A 26,162-nucleotide genomic window follows, 5' to 3' on the forward strand; every position below is an offset into this window, starting at 1 on the left:
TGAAGTCTCCAATTTTTGCTCGCCTGACGTAGAGTATCTCATGATAAGCTGTTGACCACACTATTTACAGAGAGAGTTTTCATCTATATTTTTCGTAGCTGTCTATTTACCACCACAAACTGATGCTGGCACTAAGACCGTACTCAACGAGCTGTATAAGACCTTAAGCAAACAAGAAAATGCCTATCCAGAGGCGGCGCTCCTAGTGGCCGGGGACTTTAATGCAAGGAAACTTAAATCTGTTTACCTAATTTCTACCAGCATGTTACATGTGCAACCAGAGGAAAAAAAGACCAGCTTTACTTCACACACAGAGACGCGTACAAAGCTCACCCTCCATTTTGCAAATCTGACCATAACTATCCTCCTGATTCCTGCTTACAAGCAAAAATGAAAGCAGGAAGTACCAGTAACTTGCTCAATACGGAAGTGGTCAGATAACGCAAATGCTAAGGTACAGTGCTGTTTTGCTAGCACAGACTGGAATATGTTCCGGGATTTTTCCGATGGCATTGAGGACTACACCACATCAGTCACTTGCTTCATCAGTAAGTGCATCTATGACGTCGTCCCCACAGTAACTGTACACACATACCCAAACCAGAAGCCATGGATTACAGGCAACATCCGCACTGATCTAAAGGCTAGAGCTGCTTCTTTCAAGGAGCGGGACTCTAACCCGGACACATATAAGAAATCCCGCTATGCCCTCAGACGAACCATCAAATAGGCAAAGCATCAATACAGGACTAAGATTGAATTGTACTACTCGTCGGATGTGGCAGGATTTGCAAACTATTACGGACTACAAAGGGAAGCACAGCTGTGAGCTGCCCAGTGACACAAGCCTATCAGTAGAGCTAAATTACTTCTACGCTCGCTTCGAGGCAAGCAACACTGAAGCGTGCATGAGAGCACCAGCTGGTCTGGACAACTGTGTGATCACGCTTTTCGTAGCCGATGTGAGTAAGACCTTTAAACAGGTCAACATTCACAAGGCCGCGGGGCCAGATGGATTACCAGGATGTGTACTCCAAACATGCGCTGACCAACTGGCAAGTGTTTTCCGTGACATTTTCAACGTGTCCCTGACCGAGACTGTAATACCAACATGTTTCAAGCAGACCACCATAGCCCCTGTGCCCAAGAACACCAAGGTAAGTGCTTTGAAAGTCTGGTCATGGCTCACATCAACACCATTATCTCCAATGTGCATACCGCCCCAACAGATCCACAGCTGATGCAATCTCTGTTGCCCTTTCCCACCTGGACAAAAGGAACACATATGTGAGAATGCTATCCATTGACTACAGCTCAACACCATAGTGCCCACAAAGCGAATCACTAAGCTAAGGACCCTGGGAGAAACACCTCCCTCTGCAACTGGATCCTGGACCTCCTGATGAGCCTCTCCCAGGTGGTAAGGGTAGGTAACATCACATCTGCCATGCTGATACTCAACACGGGGGCCCCTCAGGGGTGCATTCTCAGCCAAGCACCACTCCAACACCACCATCAAGTTTGCCGATGACACAACAGTGGTAGGCCTGATCACCGACAACGATGAGACAGCCTATAGAGAGGAGGTTGGAGACCTGGCAGTGTGGTGCCAGGATAACAACCTCTCCCTCAACGTGATCAAGACAAAGGAGCTGATTGTGGACTACAGGAAAAGGCGGGCCGAGCACGCCCCCACTCTCATCGGCGGGACTGTAGTGGAGCAGGTTGTGAGCTTCAAGTTCGTTGGTGTCCACATCACCGACAAACTGTCATGGTCCAAACACACCAAGACAGTTGTGATGAGGGCACCACAATGCCTTTTCCCCCTCAGGAGACTGAAACGATTTGGCATGGGTCCTCAGATCCTCAAAAAGTTATACAGCTGCACAATTGAGAGCATCCTGACTGGTTGCATCACCGCCTGCTATGGCAACTGCTCGGCTTCCGACCGCAAGGCACGACAGAGGGTAGTACGTACGGCCCAGTACGTCACTGGGGCCTAGCTTCCTGCCATCCAGGACCTCTATACCAGGCGGTGTTAGAGGAAGGCCTTAAAAATATCCAAAGACTCCAGCCACCCTAGTCATACCCTGTTCACTCTGCTACTGCACGGCAAGCGGTACCGAAGCGCCAAGTCTAGGTCCAAGAGGCTTCTAAACAGCTTCAACCCCCAAGACTTCTGAACAGCTAACCAAAAGGCTACCCAGACTATTTTTACACTGCTGCTACTCTCTGTTTATTATCTATGCATTATCTATGCATAGTCACTTTTACTCTACCTACATGTACCTATTACCCTAATTACCTTGACTAACATGTGCCGCCGCACATTGACTCTGTACCAGTACCCCCTGTATATAGCCTAGCTACTGTTATTTTATTGTCGCTCTTTAATTATTAGTATTTTTTTCCGATTTTTTTCCCCCTCCTTTTTTAATTGCTTTTCTTTTTTTCTTCATTTATTGTTTACTTCAATTTAACTATTAAATACTTTCTTATCACTTATTTTTTTCTTAAACCTGCATTGTTGGTTAAGGGCTTATTTTTTTCTTAAACCTGCATTGTTGGTAAGCATTTCTATAACATGTGCGCTGGGACTCGAGAAGCAAGTTCAGGGAGTGAGTGTTTTAATAAATAAATGCAAAATGAAACAAAACAAGAAACGCTAACAACGCACAGACATGACACAGGAACAGAAACAATAATGCCTGGGGAAGGAACCAAAGGGAGTGACATATATAGGGAAGGTAATCAGGGAGGTGATGGAGTCCAGGTGAGTGTCATTATGCGCAGATGTGCGTAACAATGGTGACAGGTGTACGCCATAACGAGCAGCCTGGTGACCTAAACACCTGTTGTAGACCTTACAATTAATTATTCTGAAATTATTCTGTTGTTACAGTAATAAATAGATGCTTGCGTGCAGCTCTGCCGACATATGCCAACAGATTCATCAGATTTCTGTTCCAGACTGTGACCTTAGAGACCAGGGTCATGTTCATTTGGGCACACCATAGAAAAACATATTGCAACGGAAACCGAAATGTGTGTTTCTTATTGGAAATGTTCAGCTAGTGCCCTCTTGTTTTCAGTACTTTTTCTCAGATTTGGTGCCAAATAAATACAACACTTCTGTACCTCTGCCGCAGTGTTAGCCAGTGACTGTGACTCTGGGTTGAATGCGGAGCTCACCTACTACACTCTAAGCCCAGACTTCAGCATTTCTCCCCACGGAACCATCTTCCCTGCGGGCCGTCTGGACTACGAGAGGCCCAACCACCTGTATGAGTTTGTGGTGATGGCTGTGGATAACGGGGAGGAGCCTCACTCGGGCACCGCCACCATCCGCATCCGCATGGCCAACATCAACGACCAGGCCCCAGAGTTCTCCCAGACTGTGTGAGTGAATATGCAGGTCTACTGTACACTACAAACCCCATAACCTCTTCCCCCTACATCAGTAGACCATACTGTACTTTAAGATTTCATTAGATTCTCCATCATCTGTTGCAAAAGCATTAGCTACCCTCCTTAAAGCATAACAAAATACAGAATAACAATTGAACTACAACCCCCTCCTCCTCCATCAGGCTTGAACTACAACCCCCTCATCCTCCATCAGTATTGAACTACAACCCCCTCATCCTCCATCAGTATTGAAATAACCACCCCCCGCTCCATCAGTAGTCCAGTTTAGCAGGATAATCCCTCTCCCATCCTCCCATTTTAGCTGTATGGTGAAGAGTTCTTCTATAATATAGTAGTAGTGACAGATTTAAAAGATCAATTGATACACTTGTTACTAATATTTTATGTTTAACCTTTATTTGACTAGGTAAGTCAGTTAAGAACAGATTCTAATTTACAATGACAGCCTACCGGGGAACAGTGGGTTAACTGCTTTGTTCAGGGGCTGAATGACAGATTTTGACCTTGTCAGCTAGGGGATTCGATCCAGCAACCTTTCGATTACTGGCCAAAATGCTCTAACCACTAGGTTACCTGCCGCACCAATATACTGCACATAATTATACCTAACAAACATCACACAGTGTAACGGGATTCTTCCTGTGAAGGAGAGGCGGACCAAAAGGCAGCGTGGTTATAATTCATGGTTCTTTAATAATGAAACTTTACATGAATAAACTACAAAACAAGAACCCTGAAAACCTGAAACAGTCCCGTGTGGTACTGACACAGGAGACAACCACCCACAAAACCCAACACAAAACAGGCTACCTAAATATGGCTCCCAATCAGAGACAATGACTAACACCTGCTTCTGATTGAGAACCATATCAGGCCAAACACAGAAACAGACAAACTAGGCATCCAACATAGAATGCCCACTCAGATCACACCCTGACCAAACAAAACATAGAAACATACAAAGCAAACTATGGTCAGGGTGTGACACACAGATTACACCCTACCCAATTGAGAGGTAATACCATACAGGTATCTTAGAATCAAAATGAGCGAACCATGTGTAAAGTGGGTGAAGGTGTTTTTGGAAAGCTGACAGGGAGGAGGGTGACAGTTTTTGACGATTTTCATATCTGTTGGCTGCATTAACTCTTCTGAGTGACTCAGGTCTTGTACTGTCAGTCATGTGCCAGAGAACTTCGCTAGAGCGCCAGCACATCTAAGATGCCCTCTCATGTCTAAGTGTTAGGTATCAGACTGAACCGACAGACAGGGTAAGTTTTGTGTGGTATCGTCTCCTTAGATCAGCGAGAAAGAGGAAGAGATACATTGAGGATAGGAGGAGTGATACTCAGCGGAGAAATGCTTGAGCAGTCCCGTCTAAAGGCGCGTGAAGTGCCCTTTGAGCCGGATGACAGATTACAGGTCACTCATGTTGCCACGGCGACTGTCACAGCTGGCGGAGATTAATCACCCCTCAGCGTTCTTCTGAAAACCATCAATCACATCGGAGACACACAAAGAAACACACACACAGGTTCTGCTGACGAGTCAACTTAAACTCACTCAAACTCTGCCACTCTTCTTACATTATACTCCTGTCTATTATTTCTCTCTCTCTCTCTCTCTCTCTCTCTCTCTCTCTCTCTCTCTCTCTCTCTCTCTCTCTCCTCTCCCTTTCTCTCTCTCTCTCTCTCTCTCTCTTTCTCCCTCTCTCTCTCTCCCTCCATCTCTCTCCCTCTCTCTCTCTTTCTATACCTCTGTACCTCTCTCTTCCACATATCACTGCCCATGTCATTTAACTTTTACGTTTTTTCTCCTCCCCTTAAGCATGGCTTTCCCACCAACCCCCTCTCTACCCTCTCTCCAATCCTCTACCAAACAAGTGAACAAGTCTCTCTACCCAAACATCCCACTTCACCAGTCTATTAGTCTCTTGTTCCTGGCTTGGCTATCCCAGTTTCCAACACCACACAGCAAGCAAATCACTGTTGACATTTTAAAAGGCACTGATCAAATGTCACAGAGTGGGCTGGCACTGTGAAAGGGATGAGTTCAACATCCCAGCAAACATGATAATTTGTCTTTGGCCGGCTCATAGTAGGGGTTAAATCAAAGTGGCAGGTGAAGCCAGGCTCATAACTCTGCTGATTCTTTGACTATATGCTTGATACAGTCTGTACAGTACACGGTGTGTGTGTGTGTGTGTGTGTGTGTGTGTGTGTGTGTGTGTGTGTGTGTGTGTGTGTGTGTGTGTGTGTGTGTGTGTGTGTGTGTGTGTGTGTGTGTGTGTGTGTGTGTGTGTGTGTGTGTGTGTGTGTGTGCGTGCATGCATGCGTGAATCTCCACACACAGACAGACATCTTTAAGATTATCCTCCAACGGGACATTTAAAACTGTAATATCTTATGTTTCACTGAGTTGTGGCTGAATGACGACATGGATAATATAGAACTGCCAGGGTTTCCCGTGCATCAGCAGGATAGAACAGCTACGTCTGGTGTGCCTAACAGCTGATGCGCGATGTCTAATATTAAAAAAGTCTCGAGGTATTGCTCGCCTGAGGTAGACTATCTCATGATAAGCAGTAGACCATGCTATCTACCAAGAGTGTTTTCATCTGCCGTCTATTTACCACCACAGACCGATGCTGGCACTAAGAACTCACTCAACGAGATGTATAAGGTCATAAGCAAACAAGAACATGCTCACCCAGAAGAGGTGCGCCTAGTGACCGGGGACTTTAATGCAGGGAAACTTCAATCCGATTTACCTCATTTCTACGAGCATGTCACGTGTGCAACCAGAGGGGGAAAAAACTCTCGATCATCTTTACTCCACACACAGAGATGCATACAATGCTCTCCCTCGCCCTCCATTTGGCAAATCTGACCATAATTCTATCCTCCTGATTCCTACTTACAAGCAAAAACTAAAGCAGGAAGTACCAGTGACACGCTCAATAGGGAAGTGGTCCGATGATGTGGATGCTAAGCTACAGGACTGTTCTGCTAGCACAGACTGGAATATGTTCCGGGATTCATGCAATGGCAGTGAGGTGTATACCACCTCAGTTACTGGCTTCATCAGTAAGTTCATTGACAACTTCGTCCCCATAGTGACCGTGCGTGCATATCCTAACCAGAAGCCATAGATTACTGGCAACATCCACACTGAGCTAAAGGGGAGAGGAGTGGGACACTAATTCAGACGCTTATAAGAAATCCCACCATGCCCTCAAGGGCTCTGACACTCATCGGATGTGGCAGGGCTCACAAACTATTACGGACTACAAAGGGAAACTCAGCCGTGAGCTGCTCAGTGACGTGAGCCTAGTGTACCAGACGAGCTAAATGCCTGTTATGCGCGCTTCGAGGCAAGCAACACTGAAACATGCATGAGAGCACCAGCTGTTCTGGACAACTGTGTGATCACGCTCTCCGTAGCTGATGTGAGTAAGACCTTTAAACAGGTCAACATTCACAAGACCGTGGCGCCAGACGGATTATCAGGACATGTACTCAGAACATGCGCTGACCAACTGGCAAGTGTCTCCAATGAGATTTTCAACCTCTCCCTGACCGAGTCTGTAATATGTACATGTTTCAAGCAGACAACCATTATCCCTGTGCCCAAGAAAGCGAAGGTAACCTGCCTAAATGACTACCGTTGCGTAGCACTCATGTCGGTAGCCATGAAGTGCTTTGAAAGACTGGTCAGGACTCATATCAACCATATCATCACGGAAACCCTAGACCCACTCCAATTTGCATACCGCCCAACAGATTGACAGTTGACTCAATCTCAATCGCAGTCCACACTGCCCTTTCCCACCTAGACAAAAGGAACACCTATGTGAGAATGCCGTTCATTGACTACAGCTCAGCGTTCAACATCATAGTGCCCACGAAGCTCATCACTAAGCTAAGGACCCTGGGACTGAACACCTCAGTCTGTAACTGGATCCTGGACTTCCTGACGGGCCGCCCCCAGGTGGTAAGGGTAGGCAACAACACATCTGCCACGCAGATCCTCAACACAGGGGCCCCTCCAGGGTGCATTCTTTGTCCCCTCCTGTACTTCTTGTTCACACACGACTGCGTGGCCAAGCACGACTCCAAAACCATCATTAAGTTTGCTGATGACACAACAGTCGTAGGCAACTATGAGACAGCCTATAGCGAGGAGGTCAGAGACCTGGCAGTGTGGGGCCAGGACAACAACCTCTCCCTCAATGTGAATAAGACAAAGGAGCTGATCATGGACTACAAGAAAAGGAGGGCAGAACAGGTTGCCATTAACATCTACAGGGCTGGATTGAGGCAGGTCGAGAGTTTCAGGTTCCTTGGTGTCCACATCACCAACAAACTATCATGGTCCAAACACACCAAGACAGTTGTGATGAGGGCACGACAACACCTTTTCCCCCCCAGAAGACTGAAAAGATTTGGCATGGGTCCCCAGATCCTCAAAAAGTTCTACAGCTGCACCATGGAGAAAATCCTTACCGGTTGCATCACCGCCTGGTATGGCAACTGCTCGGCATCTGACAGTAAGGCGCTACAGATGGTAGTGCGTACAGCCCAGTACATCACTGGGGCAAAGCTTCCTGACATCCAGGACCTACAGTACATTCCAGGCGGTGTCAGAGGCCCAAATAATTGTCATAGACTGTTCTCTTTGCTACCGCAAGGGAAGCGGTACCGGAGCGCCAAGTCTAGGTCCAAAAGGCTCCTTAACAGCTTCTACCCCCAAGCCATAAAATAACTGAACAGTGGCCAACTGGACTATATACATTGACCCCCCCGCCCTTTGTTTTTATACTGCTGCTACTCGCGGTTTACTATCTATGTATAGTCACTTTACCCCTACCTACATGTACAAATTTTTACTTTAGTTTATTCAGTAAATATTTTCTATTACTCTATTTCTTGAACTGCATTGTTGGTTAAGGGTATGTAAGTAAGCATTTCATGGTATGGTCTACACCTGTTGTATTTGGTGCATGTGACAAACCTATTTGATTTGATCTGATGTGTGTGTGTGCAATCAGGCATGTTTGCTATTGTCTGTATTGTTGTTGTACAAATAATGATTTTCTCCTATCCCTCACCAGCTATCGGACCTTTGTCTCTGAGGATGCAGGCCCCAACACTCTCGTTGCCACGGTACTGGCTAAGGACCCAGATGGTGATGGAATAGTGTACTCAATTACAGCTGGCAACGAGGAGGGTAACTTTGTCATCGACAGCCAGAAAGGTGACACTTACTTTGTTACTTTATAATTTACATTTAAAATGTTCTCCTTGGGCTTTCATAGCATTCCTAATATACAGGTATAACTCTTGCCCATACGTGTCCTTGCTTATTAACAGAATGAGCCCTATGTTGTATGTGGAAAGATTTGTACTTATTTTATGCTGTGTCAATACTTTTTATATTATTATTATATTATTATTATTATTATATATTACTTTTGACACTCAAGGTTGATGAAAATGCAGCAATTTCAATAGAAGCTCAGTCTGTTTGTTATTGAAGTCATAAATATAAAGAACTACATTACTGTATTTACCAACATATACTGAACATAAATATAAACACAATATGTAAAGTGCTGGTCCCATGTTTCATGAGCTAAATAAAAGATCACACACATTTGCCATATGCACAAATAGCTAATTTCTTTCAAATGTTGTGCACAAATTTGTTAACATCCCTGTTAGTGAGCATTTCTCCATTGCCAAGATAATCCATCAAGCTGACAGGTGTGGTATATCAAGAAGCTGATTAAACAGCATCATCATTACACCGGTGCACCTTGTGCTGTGGAAAATAAAAGGCCACTAAAATGTGCCATTTTGTCACACAACACAATGAGCTGTGGCCAGATAATTTAATGTTTTTTTCTCTACCATAAGCCTCCTCCAATGTCATTTTAGAGAATTTGGCAGTACGCCCAACTGGTGACAATACAATGTATTTGATTTGATGTTGCGTTAATATTTTTGTTCAGGGTAGTTTATTCTCTCATATAGAAAATAGTTCTCTGCTGAGTACTCTGTATTTTGTGGCTGTGCAATCTGTCAGTCTTTATTCACCCTCTGATCCGTAACCAGCAGGACATTTGTCAGACTGGGTGACATTTGTCAACCAACCCTTTCAATTCAATTTCACATGAGTTGCTCAATCATAGCTCACAATCTACAGCTTCTACACTGCCAGCCCCCATCTTCGAGTTTACTCCTCTTTTCTCCTCTCCTCTGTCCTCCCTTTCTCATTGATCTTAAAGATTATGACAAAGGCAGGCAGCTGTAGGTTAATAGGAGAACAGATAGCCAGGGAGCCACCACAGTTGTGTCTTATTGAAATTATACATTCTGTTATTTCAAGTGAGCACTTTAAATAGGGTAGACCAGAACATCAATGTGTCTTTTTTTGTCTTATTTTTCTTATTTTCTTTGTTGTTGAATTTATAACAGCTTTTTGGTGGAAACATACAGTATGGGAAAAAAACAACACGAGACCGGGGAAATATATTATATCATTAATAGTTTTGTATCTAGACATTTTCGATTAACATTCATTGTCTGTATAAGCAGAGACCTCTTTCTCCACAGACAGTGAGAGAGAAATAAGTAGACTACAGTCAGAACGAGTGGAGTGAAAGAACACCTGTCCCATTTGGGTGCATGCTTGTTGTCTTTAATCAGGAGGAACAGTGAGAGATGAATGATACCACAACAAGAGCAAAAAGTCCTGTGCTCTCTCTCTCTCTCTCTCTCTCTCTCTCTCTCTCTCTCTCTCTCTCTCTCTCTCTCTGTCTCTGTCTCTCTCACCCTTGCTCTCGCCCTCTCTCTCTCTCTCTCTTGCTCTCTCTTTTACCTCAGTGAGATTTCCCCAGATCACAAGTAGCTCATCTTGCACCCATTGATGTTGGTGTTGACAGAGAGAACAGTTGACTCAGATACTGTTCTCCTCTAATCTAATCTGTTCATCCTTCCTGTTATGCAAAAGCAAGACAAGGGGAGAATAATCAAACGTGCATTCGTGCTGCCTGGTTTCTAGCCTTGGGAATGAGAACCTTTTCCCAGCTGAGCAGGGTGACAGTACAGTTGGGGGCATTCAAAAGTTGATCTGTTCTGAAATGCAATAGAAAAACATGTGGTTAAAAAATGGATGTAACTGCACCATTAGGGGTATATTTAACCTCTCTGGGATATGTGGGATGCTAGCATCCCACCTGGCCAAAAGCCAGGGAAAATGCAGAGTGCCAAATTCAAATAAATTACTATAAAAATCAAACTGTCATGAAATCACACATGTAAGATACAAATTAAAGCTACACATGTTGTGAATCCAGCCAACATGTCAGATTTCAAAAAGGCTTTTTGGCGAAAGCAAACGATGCTATTATCTAAGGATAGCACCTCCGTAAACAAAGAGAGAAAAGCATATTTCAACCTTGCAGGCGCGACACAAAAGTCAGAATAAAATATATAATTCATTCCTTACCTTGGACGAGCTTCTTTTGTTTGCAATATGTCCCATAAACATCACAAATGGTCCTTTTGTTTGATTAATTCCGTCGATATATATCCAAAATGTCAATTTATTTGGTGCGTTTGATCCAGAAAAACACCGGTTCCAACTTGCGCAACGTGACTACAAAATATCTCAAAAGTTACCTGTAAACTTGGCCAGAACTACTTTTGTAATACAAATTTAGGTATTTTTTAAAGTAAATAATCGATCAAATTTAAGACAGGATGATCTGTGTTCAATACAGGAGGAAAACAAATTGTAGCTAGCTTTCTGGTCACGCGCCTCTATCTAACAGTACACTACAAGTGACCCTCGTTCTGAACAGGGCTACTTTCATTACACCAAGGAAAAACCTCAACCAATTTCCAAAGACTGGTGACATCCAGTGGAAGCGGTAGGAACTGCAAGAAGGTCCCTTAGAAATCTGGATTCCCAATGAAAAACCATTGAAAGGAGAGTGACCTAAAAAAAAAACATCTGAATGGTTTGTCCTCTGGGTTTCGCCTGCTAAATAAGTTCTGTTATACTCACAGACATGATTCAAACAGTCTTAGAAACTTCAGAGTGTTTTCCATCCAAATATACTAATAATATGCATATATTATCTTCTCGGGATGAGTAGCAGGCAGTTTAATTTGTGCATGCATTTCATCCGGATGTGAAAATACTGCCCCCTGTCACCAAGAAGTTAAGAGATGTATTTCAATACATGATTTATGGTTATAGGGTGTTGTTTGGCCTCACCCTGTGAGATAGTAAGTCACATTTACAATGTACCTGGCTGCAGCAAAACTAAAAAGTAACTTTTTAATACCCTCAACAGTAGGTGGGGGTCCTTTGCTAAGGTTGTAATGGTACTCTGGTCTCTCATCTTTTTAGGGTTGATCCGTCTGCGCTTCACCCCCGCTCCCAAGCTGCAGGGCCTGGAGTACGTCCTCAATATAACAGCTACAGACGACAATGCCTCCGGGGGGCCACACCCACTCTCTGCCACTGCCTTAGTCATAGTGGGCGTTGATGATGTCAACAACAACAAACCCGTCTTTGAGAAGGTGAGAAAAAAGCCTTGTGGATGAATCCTTTATATGGCGCAACAGCAGTAGTAAAATAATTGTCTTCTAGGTAGCCTTCGATGTCTTAGTCTGTCTGTCTGTCTGACCGTCTCTCTCTCACTCTCTCTCACTTCCCTCGTCTCCCTACAGTATCCCCTTATGTTTCCCCCAGAGCTCTGATTAGTGTGTCCAGCCGTCCACCCATGCTATCTTTAGGTATTCCACAGGGATTTGAATTCATTGATGAAAAAAGTACTGTATCATCATGATATACTGTACGTGTCAAAGTAACTTCCTCCTTAATTAGGTCTGCGACGTGTTCATAAAGTCCATGAAGTTATGCAGTCCAGCGGATTGCTGGAAGGTGTCGAGTTGAGAGGTCTCTCTCTCTCTCTCTCTCTCTCTCTCTCTCTCTCTCTCTCTCTCTCTCTCTCTCTCTCTCTCTCTCTCTCTCTCTCTCTCTCTCTCTCTCTCTCTCTCTCTCATTCTCTGTGGGGTGTCTGTGCTTTTCTTTGGGCAATGTAACTATTGGTCCAATAACGGTACTCTGAGAGAGTATTTGGCTTGTATGTGTGTTAATTAAACAGAGGTCTCTCTGGGGCAGACTGATCAAGGGATAAAGTAAACAGGATACCAGGGAAAGACAGGGTGGGCGCTGCAATGTTTAGCTGAGGTTTGATGCGGTGGTGGACCTTCAAACAAAGGAATATCATTGCTCTATTCTCCATCCTATCAAGTGTACTGTACAAATGTAGACATAGACTACATTGAGTAGTTTATAACTATCAGTTTTAACTTATTATTCCCCCTTTCTCTCTCTCTCTCTCTCTCTCTCTCTCTCTCTCTCTCTCTCTCTCTCTCTCTCTCTCTCTCTCTCTCTCTCTCTCTCTCTCTCTCTCTCTCTCTCTCTCTCTCTCTCTCACACACACACACACACATCCTTCCTCCCTCTCTCAGTGTCAGCAGTACAGGGAGCAGGCGTCCGTGTTGGAGAACCAGCCCACAGGAACCTTCGTATTACAAGTGCACGCGGTGGATGCAGACGAGGGGGCCAATGGGAAGGTCAAGTACGGCCTGATGCACAGAGACAGCGCTATACCTGCCTTCAGAGTCCACCCTGACACAGGTAGGTACAGTCGGCAAGGATCCCACAGTCCAGTTAGCCGTGGTGGTACTTTAAATTTTTTTTTTTTTTTACCCCCTTTTCTCCCCAATTTCGTGGTATCCAATTGTTAGTAGCTACTATCTTACCTCATCGCTACAACTCCCGTATGGGCTCGGGAGAGACGAAGGTCGAAGGTCATGCACAGCGCGCATCCAACCCGTAAGCCAGCCGCACCAATGTGTCGGAGGCGCCCGGACTGCCACAGGCGTCGCTGGTGCGCGATGAGACAAGGATATCCCTACCGGCCAAACCCTCCCTAACCCGGACGACGCTAGGCCAATTGTGCGTCGCCCCACGGACCTCGTGGTCGCGGCCAGTTGCGACAGAGCCTGGGCGCGAACCCAGATTTTCTGGTGGCACAGCCCTTAACCACTGCGCCACCCAGGAGGCCGCCGTGGTGGTATTTGTTGAGATAGCCATAGACCCATAGCCACAGCCCCATAGACCCATAGTCACAGCCCCATAGACCCATAGCCACAGCCCCATAGACCCATAGTCACAGCCCCATAGACATAGCCGTAGCCATAGTCAAGCAGGATGTGAGCATACGTATTGGGATTACAACATGACAGCTGAAACTGACCTGAAAAATAACTGGTAAAAATGTATCAGAATCTACAATTCCCATGCAGTCTTCACACTCTTCATTAAAGAATAATGCTAGCGTCCGATAAATGACCTCTTATACCTGTACAGTAATCCAGAGAGCCCCATTGAAATGAAGTGTAACACCTCATACTTAACCTTTATTTATGTCCTATAACCATGTTTTGTAGTATAACAATATACTGTATTAATTATAAATCGTTTCAGGATGAGTAAAACAATATGTTAATCAATAATGTCATAACAAATAGAGCTATTATATTAACAAGCCACTCTACGACCTTGAGTTTTTCCTGACCACATGAGCTGACCATGAAAAATCAAACTTAAGGACTGAAATTGTTGTCTAAAACTAGTGCCCAGAGTTTTTCCTCAATTTCATGGCCACATAGTTACCACAGGAAAACTCAAGGGGTCTAGTCATGACCTTTGGCCTCTGACCTCAGGTGTGATCGTGACAGCGCGGCGGTTCGACCGGGAGCGTCAGAGAGAGTACTCCATCACGGTGACGGCTACAGACTGGGCTGAGGAGCCCCTTATAGGGATCTGTCAGCTCAACGTCATCATCCTGGACCAGAATGACAACAGCCCCAAGTTTGAGAACCTACGCTACGAGTGTGAGTGTCGTAGTAAGCATATGATAATACATAATATGATTATAATATTAATAATACATATGGTTTATGGCAGACTAATCATTCATTTTAATGATATAGACTATTAACCAAAGCTATTCGAAAAGGGTTTATGTACGTTATGCGTAGTTCCTTTTTACTTTTCATCATAATGTTGCCATTATGTCTTTAACTGTATTGCCATACATAAAGATGTAAACATACATAAACACACTTAAGTATGTAAACAATTGATTTGTGGTCTACTGATTCAGTCTGTGACCGACCGTGACCTTGCTCCAGAGTGTTGAGCATATTATTTTGTCTGTTACTGTCTCTCATAGATTTTCTGAGAGAGGACACAATGATCGGCACCAGTTTCCTGCGTGTGGCGGCACATGACGACGACTTTGGTACCAATGCTGCCGTCACCTACTCCATATCCCAGGAGCAGCCTGAGTACCTGAGGGTCAACCCTGTTACCGGCTGGGTGTATGTCAACCAGCCCATATCACAGGTCAGTCTACCATCAGTCAACAAGCCTTTATCACATATCAGTCAACCAGCCCATATCACAGGTCAGTCATTCAGCCGGTCAACCAGCATCTTGCTCAAGCACAGTAAAATTGATCAGTGCAGGTGATACAGCTATATAGCAGTATAAAATACAGTGCCATAAACATGTCAGGCCTAATGAACTAAATGAACCGTATTTCAGACAGAATCATATTTCATAAACATAAACATGTCAGGCCTAATGAACTAAATTAACGGTATTTCAGACAGAATCATATTTCCTTGGTATTGTTTTGACTTCAGAGGTCCTACATTACCCGGGAGGTTATGGCCACGGACGGGGGGAACCGCAGCACATCTGTAGAGATGTCTGTGACCATTACCAATGTGAAGAACCAGCCCCCGCAGTGGGAAAAGGACAGCTACAGCGTGGTCATCCCAGAGAACACTGCCAGGGATACTCCCATTGTGGTGCGTGGAACAGTCCGGGTACCAGCCTGGGTGGCATGGGAAGCCAATCTCATTATGGCATATGGGGGTACCTTTTTTTAGCTACTTGGTTTGCTGGCTGCATACCCGTTAGTACATTTTTTGCAGAAATGTTCATTACTTTTTTTAGTTGATTACATTTTCAGTTGCACGCTCTGATTGAATCAATAAGCACTAATTGACTTGACAACGAGCGCTAATTGTTGCTCCACAAACAAATTACCTCAATATTATACCGGAGTGTATAACATTGTATAACATTGAATGTTTTTGTCATATTTATCCCCCCCAAAAAGATTGTTTGCCTTCTGTTTTTGTCAGACGATCAAAGCAACCTCGTTGCTAGGCGACCCCAGGGTGACCTATAACCTGGAGGAGGGTGTGGTCCCGGAGACTAACATGCCCGTGCGCTTCTACCTGTCGCCCAATCGCGAGGATGGCTCAGCCTCCATCCTGGTTTCGGAGCCGCTGGACTACGAGACCACGCCCAGTTTCTCCCTGAGGGTGCGGGCTCAGAACTTAGCAGCGGTACCACTGGCTGCATTCACCACCATCTATGTCAACGTCACAGGTAGGTCTCAACTCAGACACCCTGCAAATGCCCCATCACGAGGGGGCAAATCCTAACTTCCACTTAACGTAATTGATCATGAATTGATGTCACTGGGAGACTAAGTGAAAATGTCACTTCAGAGGAAGTTAAAGCAGCCCCTGGGTGAATTGTAAGCATTCATTATTGTCTTCTGTTGACATTGATCCATGACTCATACGTTATTTTTTCTCAGCTATAATTATATAACATTATTCTTTGAAATCTGTAATTGTATACATCCATTAGCACAATGTCAGTGAAAAGCTTAAATACCGAACAGAGTTTAATGGCTGTGATAGTAGAAAACTGAGGATGGATCAACAACATTGTAGTTACTCCACAATACTAACCTAATTGACAGTATAAAAAGAAAGAAGCTTGTACAGAATACTAATATTCCAAAAGATGCATCCTGTTTGCAACAAGGCACTGAAGTAATATTGCAAAACATGGCAAAGCAATGAACTGTTTGTCCTGAATACAACGTGTTATATTTGTGCAAATACAATACAACACGTTACTGAGTACCACTCTCCATATTTTCACGTTTAGTGGTGGCTGCATCATGTTATGGGCACGCTTGGAATTGTTATGGACGGTGGAGTTTTGGGGATAATAAATAAATAGAATGGAGCTAAGCACAGGCAAATTCTATAAGAAAACCTGGTTCAGTCTGCTTTTCACCAGACACTGGGAGATTAATTCACATTTCATCAGGACGGTAACATAAAACACAAGGCCAAATCTACACTGGGGTTGCTTACCAAGAAGACAGTGAATGTTCCGAGTTATAGTTCTGAGTTATAGTTTTGGCTTAAATCTGCTTGAAAATCTATGGCAAGACTTGAAAATGGTTGTCTAGCAATGATCAACAAGCAATTTGACAGTTTGAAAATAATATTGGCCAAAAATTGTACAATCTAGGTGTGCAAAGCTCTTAGAGACTTACCAAGAAAGACTCAGCTATAATCACTGCCAAATATGATTCTAACATGTATTGACTCTGTGGTTACTTATATTAATGAGATATTTCTGTATTAAATTTCAATAAATGTGCAAACATTTCTAAAAACATGTTTTCAGTTTGTCATTATGGGGTATTTTGTGTAGATGGGTGAGAATTATTATTTTTTAATCCATTTTGAATTCACGCTGTAACACAACAAAATGTGCAATATGTCAAGGGGTGTACATTATTTCTGAAGACACTGTAAGTCATATTGGAATGTAATGTTCAGTCAATTGAGTTATATTTGTAGGCTACACTGTCTGTAATTGTTGCCTCAATATATTTCATGATGTGTAACAACATGTGCGCAATGATGTGCCAAATGAGTCTGTGATTAAGTGCATTATTAATTGGGTAAGCATTAGAATAAGCCACCTCAATATTTGCAGCCAATCTATGAGCTGATCCGTCATCAGTGTTGTGAAATAATTATAATGTTCAAGTAAGATTTGAATGGAGAAATCTGATCAGAGATCAGCGCTGCCTTTCTTTCGATCCTATCAGTATTGGCACATGTTTTGGGAAACGCATGTTACACCTTCAGCCTTTATAGGAAATTTGCATTGTTAAAACACTCAAAAGCCTAAATTCCATTGCTATCGGGAAACCGGGCCCTGGTAACTTCACCAGTATATCCAAACATTTGGGGGTACAGAAAGAAAGGAAAAGTGATGGCTTCTTCTTCAGGAGATCAATGAATGAATGACAGATATCTTGCACATAGTCAAAACCAACCTGACATTTTTAAAGAGAAAATGTACAATTATCAATGTAATGCGTCTCAGTAGGAAAATAGTGCTTTTACACAATGTAGAAACCTGATATTCCACAAATGACTTTGTAAGTTCAATGACAGGTACAGTACAGTATCAACATTTTAGCCATTATAATAATTGAATGTATTTACAGTGTTACATATTAGGTTCTAGGGCACAACATGTGAATAGCTAGAATTCATATATGGCCAATATAGACTGTATCTCTATCAATTAAAACAATCTTATTTTCTGGGGCTCCTAAATTCCGTGGTGCTCCTAACTTATTTAAGTTGGGAGCACCAGTGCTACCAATGAACATTTTTCATTTTGAGTCCTGGATATAGTTTCTGAATTCAATCTTCAAATAATTATGTTTTCAATCTTGTCTCTTAGATGTGAACGACAATGTTCCATTCTTCACCTCCTCCATCTATGAGGCTTCAGTGACGGAGGGAGCCAAGGTGGGGACCATGGTCCTCCAGGTGTCTGCTCAAGACAAGGACCTGGCTTTCAATGGACAGGTGAGTTGCACATCTGCAACATCTAACACAGCACAACACAACATCCATTGACCCATCCATAACTTAATATCACATAGCTGTGGTGGTCAAGTTGTTGGGACTGTGTGTTATTCTGCCTGTGTGGCTTTGACCATACGACTGTGAAGGAGAACTTATATAAGGATTATGTTGCAGTGACTCTAGTTTCTATGAACAGTCGTGTGACTCATGCGTAGAACAATTACTCTCCAGCACTCATGATTACTACAGTACGGTTTATCGTTGGCGTTTCCATCGGTTGCAGTGACCACAAGGATGTGATAGAATGCTATAAGGCACTCATCAGATTTCTGTAATGTGTTCACTTCTTAATATAGGAACCATCATTAATTGTACTCTGTCGTGCCCCTATAGATCACTTACTCCCTCTTGAGTGACAGTAGTGGAGACCACCGTCTATTTCGTGTAGATCCAGAGCTGGGCTCCATTTATACAGAGGCTGTGTTTGACCGCGAGGCGCAGGGATCCTACCTACTGGAGGTTCAGTCTGAAGACGGCATGGAGTCAGCACGGCCTGGGAGGAACAAACAGCCCAACTCTGGTGAGGGCTGGTAGTAAGAGGAGGAAGGGAAGCGCTACTAAGGTACACAATAGTACATTTTGGTCGATAGAAGGTGCTCTTTGGTAAAAGGGGTAAATTGGTCATCAAAAACAAAGGAGGACCAAGGCACTCTTTTCTGGTGAGGGCTGGGTTGTATTTATTAGGCCACAATGTAGCAAAAAGGTTTGCAACGGTTAACAAAAATTAGTTTCTAAGTTCACTTACTCCCTCCCTGTTTCAGTCAGTTTTTTCCAGTTTGGTGTACAGAATGTGTCCGACCTGCTCGGATCGGTCTTACGTAGCAAAATATGAAATTGTGTTTTTTATGTTGGATAAAAGTAGAGACTCAGAGCTAGAAAATGGTATATCATACAGTACACTTGCAGAACAATGGAAAATTAATTCTGCTTTGAAAGTTGATAATCTTGTAACCCCACTTTTGAGGAAATGGCCCTTGAATGTTTTGGTATACCTACTAGAGAGCTTTTGTTTTGTCTACACCCATTCAGCATCATTCCCACCATCTTAAGCCTTAGCCCCACCCATCTTTTTAAGGATTCACATGTGAGGCCATGTGCTAAACAGAGTGAGTACTGTAGTGTACAAAACAACCAAAGATTTCTAGACTAAAGGCTGGTTTATACTGAGTCTATCAACATGTCTGTATAAAGTTGTCGCAGTGACATTATGAACATTTTATTGTCGTCCAACATCAAACTTGTCATTGTCGTTATGAAAAAGTATAAACACAAAAATGACAGGCTGAATGACATCAGTAGCCTGGTGGTCCAAAATAGCATAACTGGTGTATTTTAACACCAATATACCCATCCATTTAAAAATGAATTTAGTATAATCTATGTCAATCTAGCAAACCATGCAACTAAAATAAACTTTCTAAACAATGTTTTGGTTCGTTTCTAGCTTGTTAGCTAGCTAGTTAATGTGAAGTTCAAATAATGGCCATATCTTATAGCTGACAAAATCTTAACTTCAGCTAATTTTTATTCATTATTACAGGGAAATAAACTCACAACAAGTTCAATATTTACAAGTTAGTGGCGAGATAATTACAGAAAATAGCTTATGGTTGTGAGTGTGATGAAATGAAAGCAGGGAATTATATATTATATATATATAATATGTACTTGTCCTCTTGCTCAGTTGTGCACCGGGGCCTCCCACTCCTCTTTCTATTCTGGTTAGAGACAGTTTGCTCTGTACTGTGAAGGGAGGAGTATCAAATCAAATCAAATTTATTTACAAAGCCCTTCTTACATCAGTTGATATCTCAAAGTGCTGTACAGAAACACAGCCTAAAACCCCAAACAGCAAGCAATGCAGGTGTAGAAGCACGGTGGCAAGGAAAAACTCCCTAGGAAGGCCAAAACCTAGGAAGAAACCTAGAGAGGAACCAGGCTATGAGGGGTGGCCAGTCCTTTTCTGGCTGTGCCGGATGGAGATTATAACAGAACATGGCCAAGATGTTCAAATGTTCATAGATGACCAGCATGTTCAAATAATAATAATCACAGTGGTTGTCGAGGGTGCAACAGGCCAGCACCTCAGGAGTAAATGTCAGTTGGCTTTTCATAGCCAATCATTCAGAGTATCTCTACCGCTCTTGCTGTCTCTAGAGAGTTGAAAACAGAAGGTCTGGGACAGGTAGCACGTCCGGTGAACATGTCAGGGTTCCATAGCCGCTGGCAGAACAGTTGAAACTGGAGCAGCAGCACGGTCAGGTGGACTGGGGACAGCAAGGAGTCATCAGGCCAGGTAGTCCTGAGGCATGGTCCTAGTGTACAGGTCCTCTGAGATAGAGAGAAAGAAAGAAAGAAAGAAAGAAAGAGAGAAAGAGAGAGAGAGAATTAGAGAGAGCATACTTAAATTCACAGGTGAAATACTCCAGATATAACAGACTGACCCTAGCCCCTGACACATAAACTACTGCAGCATAAATACTGGAGGCTGAGACAGGAGGGGTCGGGAAACACTGTGGCCCCATATAATGATACCCCCGGACAGAGCCAAACAGGCAGGATATAACCCCACCCACTTTGCCAAAGCACAGCCCCCACACCACTGGAAGATATCTTCAACCACCAACTTACGATCCTGAGACAAGGCCGAGTATAGCCCACAAAGATCTCCGCCATTGCTAACCAATGTGGGGGGGACAACCCAGACAGGAAGATCACGTCAGTGACTCAACCCACTCCCTCCTAGGGACGGCATGGAAGAGCACCAGTAAGCCAGTGACTCAGCCCCTGTAATAGGGTTAGAGGCAGAGAATCCCAGTGGAGTGAGGGGAACAGGCCAGGCAGAGACAGCAAGGGCGGTTCGTTGCTCCAGTGCCTTTCCGTTCACCTTCACACTGGGACAGACTACACTCAATCAAAGGACCTACTGAAGAGATGAGTCTTCAATAAAGACTTAAAGGTTGAGACTTAGTCAGCGTCTCTCACATGGGTAGGCAGACCATTCCGTGGTTGTTTGCTTAGAAATTCTAGGGACAGTTAGGAGGCCTGCGTCTTGTGACCGTAGCGTATGTGTAGGTGTGTACGGCAGGACCAAATCGGAAAGATAGGTAGGAGCAAGCCCATGTAATGCTTTGTAGGTTAGCAGTGAAACCTTGAAATCAGCCCTTGCCTTAACAGGAAGCCAGTGTAGAGAGGCTAGAACTGGAGTAATATGATCAAGTTCTTAGGTTCTCGTCAAGATTCTAGCAGCCGTGTTTAGCACTAACTGAAGTTAATTTAGTGCTTTATCCGGTTAGCCGGGAAGTAGAGCATTGCAGTTGTCTAACCTCAGAGTGATAGAAGCATGGATTAATTTTTCTGCATAATATGATAATAACATAATTTTCTGATTTTTGCAATGTTATATAGATGGAAAAAAGCTGTTCTTCAAATAGTCTTTATATGTTTGTCAAAAGAGAGATCAGGGTCCAGACTAACGCCGAGGTCCTTCACAGTTTTATTTGAGACGACTGTACAACCATCAATATTAATTGTCAGATTCAACAGAAGATCTCTTTGTTTCTTGGGACCTATAGCAAGTATCTCTGTTTTTTCCTAGTTTAAAAGTAGAACATTTGCTGCCATCCACTTCCTTATGTCTGAAACACAGGCTTCCAGCGAGGGGAATTTTGGGGCTTCACCATGTTTCATCGAAATGTACAGCTGTGTGTCATCCGCATAGCAGTGAAAGTTAACATTATGTTTCAGAATGACATCACCAAGAGGTAAAATATATAATGAAAACAATAGTCGTCCTAAAATGGGACCTTGAGGAACACTGAAAGTTACAATTGATTTGTCAGAGGACAAACCATCCACAGAGACAAACTGATATATTTCCGACAGAGAAGATCTAAACCAGGCCAGAACGTGTCCGTGTAGACCAATTTGGGTTTCCAATCTCTCCAAAAGAATGTGGTGATCGATGCCATCAAAAGCAGCACTAAGGTCTAGGAGCACGAGGACAGATGCAGAGCCTCGGTCTGACGCCATTAAAAGGTCATTTACCACCTTCACAAGTGCAGTCTCAGTGCTATGATGGGGTCTAAAACCATACTGAAGCATTTCGTATACATTGTCTGTCTTCAGGAAGGCAGGTGATTTGCAGTGCAACAGCTTTTTCTTTCAGAGGAATGGGAAATTCGATGTAGACCGATAGTTTTTTATATATTCTGAGTCAATGTTTGGCTTTTTCAAAAGAGGCTTTATTACTGCCACTTTTAGTGAGTTTGGTACACATCCGGTGGATAGAGAGCCGTTTATTATGTTCAACATAGGAGGGCCAAGCACAGGAAGCAGCTCTTTCAGTAGTTTAGTTGGAATAGGGTACAGTATGCAGATTGATGAAAATAATCATGGCCTCTAAATCTTCATTGTGTCAAGAGATATAGTACTAATACACTTGAGTGTCTCCCTTGATCCTAAGTCCTGGCAGAGTTGTGCAGACTCAGGACAACTGAGCTTTGGAGGAATACGCAAATTTAAAGAGGAGTCTGTAATTTGCTTTCTAATAATCATGATATATAGCCTTCATTTGTCAGAACAAGAATAGACTGACGAGTTTCAGAAGAAAGTTCTTTGTTTCTGGACATTTTGAGCTTGTAATTGAACCCACTAATGCTGATGCTCCAGATACTCAACTAGTCTAAAGAAGGCCAGTTTTATTGCTTCATTAATCAGCACAACAGTTTTCAGCTGTGCTAACATAATTGCAAAAGGGTTTTCTAATGATCAAAGAACCTTTTACAATGATAAATATGGATTTACTAACACAACGTGCCATTGGAACACAGGAGTGATGGTTGCTGATAATGGGCCTCTGTACGCCTACGTAGATATTCCATAAAAGCCGTTTCCAGCTACAATAGTCATTTACAACATTAACAATGTCTACACTGTCTTTCTGATCGATTTGATGTTATTTTAATGGACAAAAAAATGCTTTTCTTTCAAAAACAGGGAAATTTCTAAATGATCCCAAACTTTTGAACGGTACTGTATATTATTTTATTTTGTACTTTTCCCCCTTTTTCTCCCCAATTTCATGATATCCAATTGGTAGTTACAGTTTTGTCCTATCGCTGCAACTCCCATATGGACTCGGGAGAGGTGAAGGTTGAGGGCCATGCGTCCTCCGAAACATGACCCTGTCAAGCCACACTGCTTCTTGACACTCTGCTCGCTTAACCCGGAACCCAGCCGCACCAATGTGTTGGAGGAAACACCGTATAACTGGTGACGGAAGTCAGCTTGCAGGCGCCCGGACCACCACAAGGAGTCGCTAGAGTGCGTTGAGACAAGGACATCCCGTCCAGCCAAACCCTTGCCTATCGTGGATGACGCTGGCCCAATTGTGCGTCGCCTCATGGGTCTCCCAGTCATGGCCGGCTGTGATACAAAAGCAGGGTGTTCTACCTGAGAATTTTAGAACTTGGACACTGTGTCATTGGCCTAACGTTATATCCTAATTTGACATTGGTGCAGGTCATGTTGTTCTTCACATCTCTGATAAACACAAACTATATCAAATAAAATTAAAGTTTATTTGTTACATGCACAGGATACAGAAAGATACATAAGGTGTAAACGGTACAGTGAAATGGTTACTTGCATAGTGGAGTCTTCTGTTTAGACATGTAACTAGCTAAACAATTAACCATAATCCCAACTCATAACGTTACTACCCTGCATGAATGTACACATACAGTAGCTAAAGCTAACCAACTACTAGGTTCAATGTTAGCTAGCTAGCAAACATTAGGCTATAACTAGCAATGCAAATGGCTCTGAGATACCACAAGGAGTCGCTAGAGTGCGTTGGGACAAGGACATCCCTCACTCATTGCGAGCTCACAGAACAGGGCTCCGGGCAGCCGAGCGGAAATGGAGGAAAACTCGCCTCCCTGCGGACCTGGCATCCTTTCACTCCCTCCTCTCTCCATTTTCCTCCTCTGTCTCTGCTGCTAAAGCCACTTTCTACCACTCTAAATTCCAAGCATCTGCCTCTAACCCTAGGAAGCTCTTTGCCACCTTCTCCTCCCTCCTGAATCCTCCTCCCCCCCCCCCTCCTCCCTCTCTGCAGTTGACTTCGTCAACCATTTTGAAAAGAAGGTCGACGACATCCGATCCTCGTTTGCTAAGTCAAACGACACCGCTGGTTCTGCTCAATCTGCCCTACCCTGTGCTCTGACCTCTTTCTCCCCTCTCTCTCCAGATGAAATCTTGCGTCTTGTGACGGCCGGCCGCCCAACAACCTGCCCGCTTGACCCTATCCCCTCCTCTCTTCTCCAGACCATTTCCGGAGACCTTCTCCCTTACCTCACCTCGCTCATCAACTCATCCCTGACCGCTGGCTACGTCCCTTCCGTCTTCAAGAGAGCGAGAGTTGCACCCCTTCTGATAAAACCTACACTCGATCCCTCCGATGTCAACAACTACAGACCAGTATCCCTTCTTTCTTTTCTCTCCAAAACTCTTGAACGTGCCGTCCTTGGCCAGCTCTCCCGCTATCTCTCTCAGAATGACCTTCTTGATCCAAATCAGTCAGGTTTCAAGACTAGTCATTCAACTGAGACTGCTCTTCTCTGTATCACGGAGGCGCTCCTCACTGCTAAAGCTAACTCTCTCTCCTCTGCTCTCATCCTTCTAGACCTATCGGCTGCCTTCGATACTGTGAACCATCAGATCCTTCTCTCCACCCTCTCCGAGTTGGGCATCTCCGGCGCGGCCCACGCTTGGATTGCGTCCTACCTGACAGGTCGCTCCTACCAGGTGGCGTGGCGAGAATCTGTCTCCTCACCACGCGCTCTCACCACTGGTGTTCCCCAGGGCTCTGTTCTAGGCCCTCTCCTATTCTCGCTATACACCAAGTCACTTGGCTCTGTCATAACCTCACATGGTCTCTCCTATCATTGCTATGCAGATGACACACAATTAATCTTCTCCTTTCCCCCTTCTGATGACCAGGTGGCGAATCACATCTCTGCATGTCTGGCAGACATATCAGTGTGGATGACGGATCACCACCTCAAGCTGAACCTCGGCAAGACGGAGCTGCTCTTCCTCCCGGGAAGGACTGCCCGTTCCATGATCTCGCCATCACGGTTGACAACTCCATTGTGTCCTCCTCCCAGAGCGCTAAGAACCTTGGCGTGATCCTGGACAACACCCTGTCGTTCTCAACTAACATCAAGGCGGTGGCCCGTTCCTGTAGGTTCATGCTCTACAACATCCGCAGAGTACGACCCTGCCTCACACAGGAAGCGGCGCAGGTCCTAATCCAGGCACTTGTCATCTCCCGTCTGGATTACTGCAACTCGCTGTTGGCTGGGCTCCCTGCCTGTGCCATTAAACCCCTACAACTCATCCAGAACGCCGCAGCCCGTCTGGTGTTCAACCTTCCCAAGTTCTCTCACGTCACCCCGCTCCTCCGCTCTCTCCACTGGCTTCCAGTTGAAGCTCGCATCCGCTACAAGACCATGGTGCTTGCCTACGGAGCTGTGAGGGGAACGGCACCTCAGTACCTCCAGGCTCTGATCAGGCCCTACACCCAAACAAGGGCACTGCGTTCATCCACCTCTGGCCTGCTCGCCTCCCTACCACTGAGGAAGTACAGTTCCCGCTCAGCCCAGTCAAAACTGTTTGCTGCTCTGGCCCCCAATGGTGGAACAAACTCCCTCACGACGCCAGGACAGCGGAGTCAATCACCACCTTCCGGAGACACCTGAAACCCCACCACTTTAAGGAATACCTAGGATAGGATAAAGTAAT

At 44.2% G+C, this 26,162-nt stretch overlaps 1 protein-coding gene across 1 annotated transcript in view; it reads left to right on the plus strand.

Annotated features, from left to right (window-relative positions):
- LOC118396036 (neural-cadherin-like) overlaps positions 1-26,162 on the plus strand; it is a 109,391-nt gene that overhangs the window by 17,470 nt on the left and 65,759 nt on the right. The window contains exons 6-15 of the mRNA XM_035790182.2: positions 3,150-3,399; positions 8,543-8,685; positions 11,851-12,023; positions 12,981-13,149; positions 14,241-14,411; positions 14,753-14,925; positions 15,228-15,395; positions 15,735-15,984; positions 18,166-18,293; positions 18,687-18,873. Of these exons, the coding sequence (XP_035646075.2) occupies positions 3,150-3,399; positions 8,543-8,685; positions 11,851-12,023; positions 12,981-13,149; positions 14,241-14,411; positions 14,753-14,925; positions 15,228-15,395; positions 15,735-15,984; positions 18,166-18,293; positions 18,687-18,873 (1,812 nt within the window). The remainder of the gene's footprint in view (positions 1-3,149; positions 3,400-8,542; positions 8,686-11,850; positions 12,024-12,980; positions 13,150-14,240; positions 14,412-14,752; positions 14,926-15,227; positions 15,396-15,734; positions 15,985-18,165; positions 18,294-18,686; positions 18,874-26,162) is intronic.

This window comes from Oncorhynchus keta, chromosome 17, assembly GCF_023373465.1.
Source record: "Oncorhynchus keta strain PuntledgeMale-10-30-2019 chromosome 17, Oket_V2, whole genome shotgun sequence".
Taxonomy (NCBI): domain Eukaryota; kingdom Metazoa; phylum Chordata; class Actinopteri; order Salmoniformes; family Salmonidae; genus Oncorhynchus; species Oncorhynchus keta.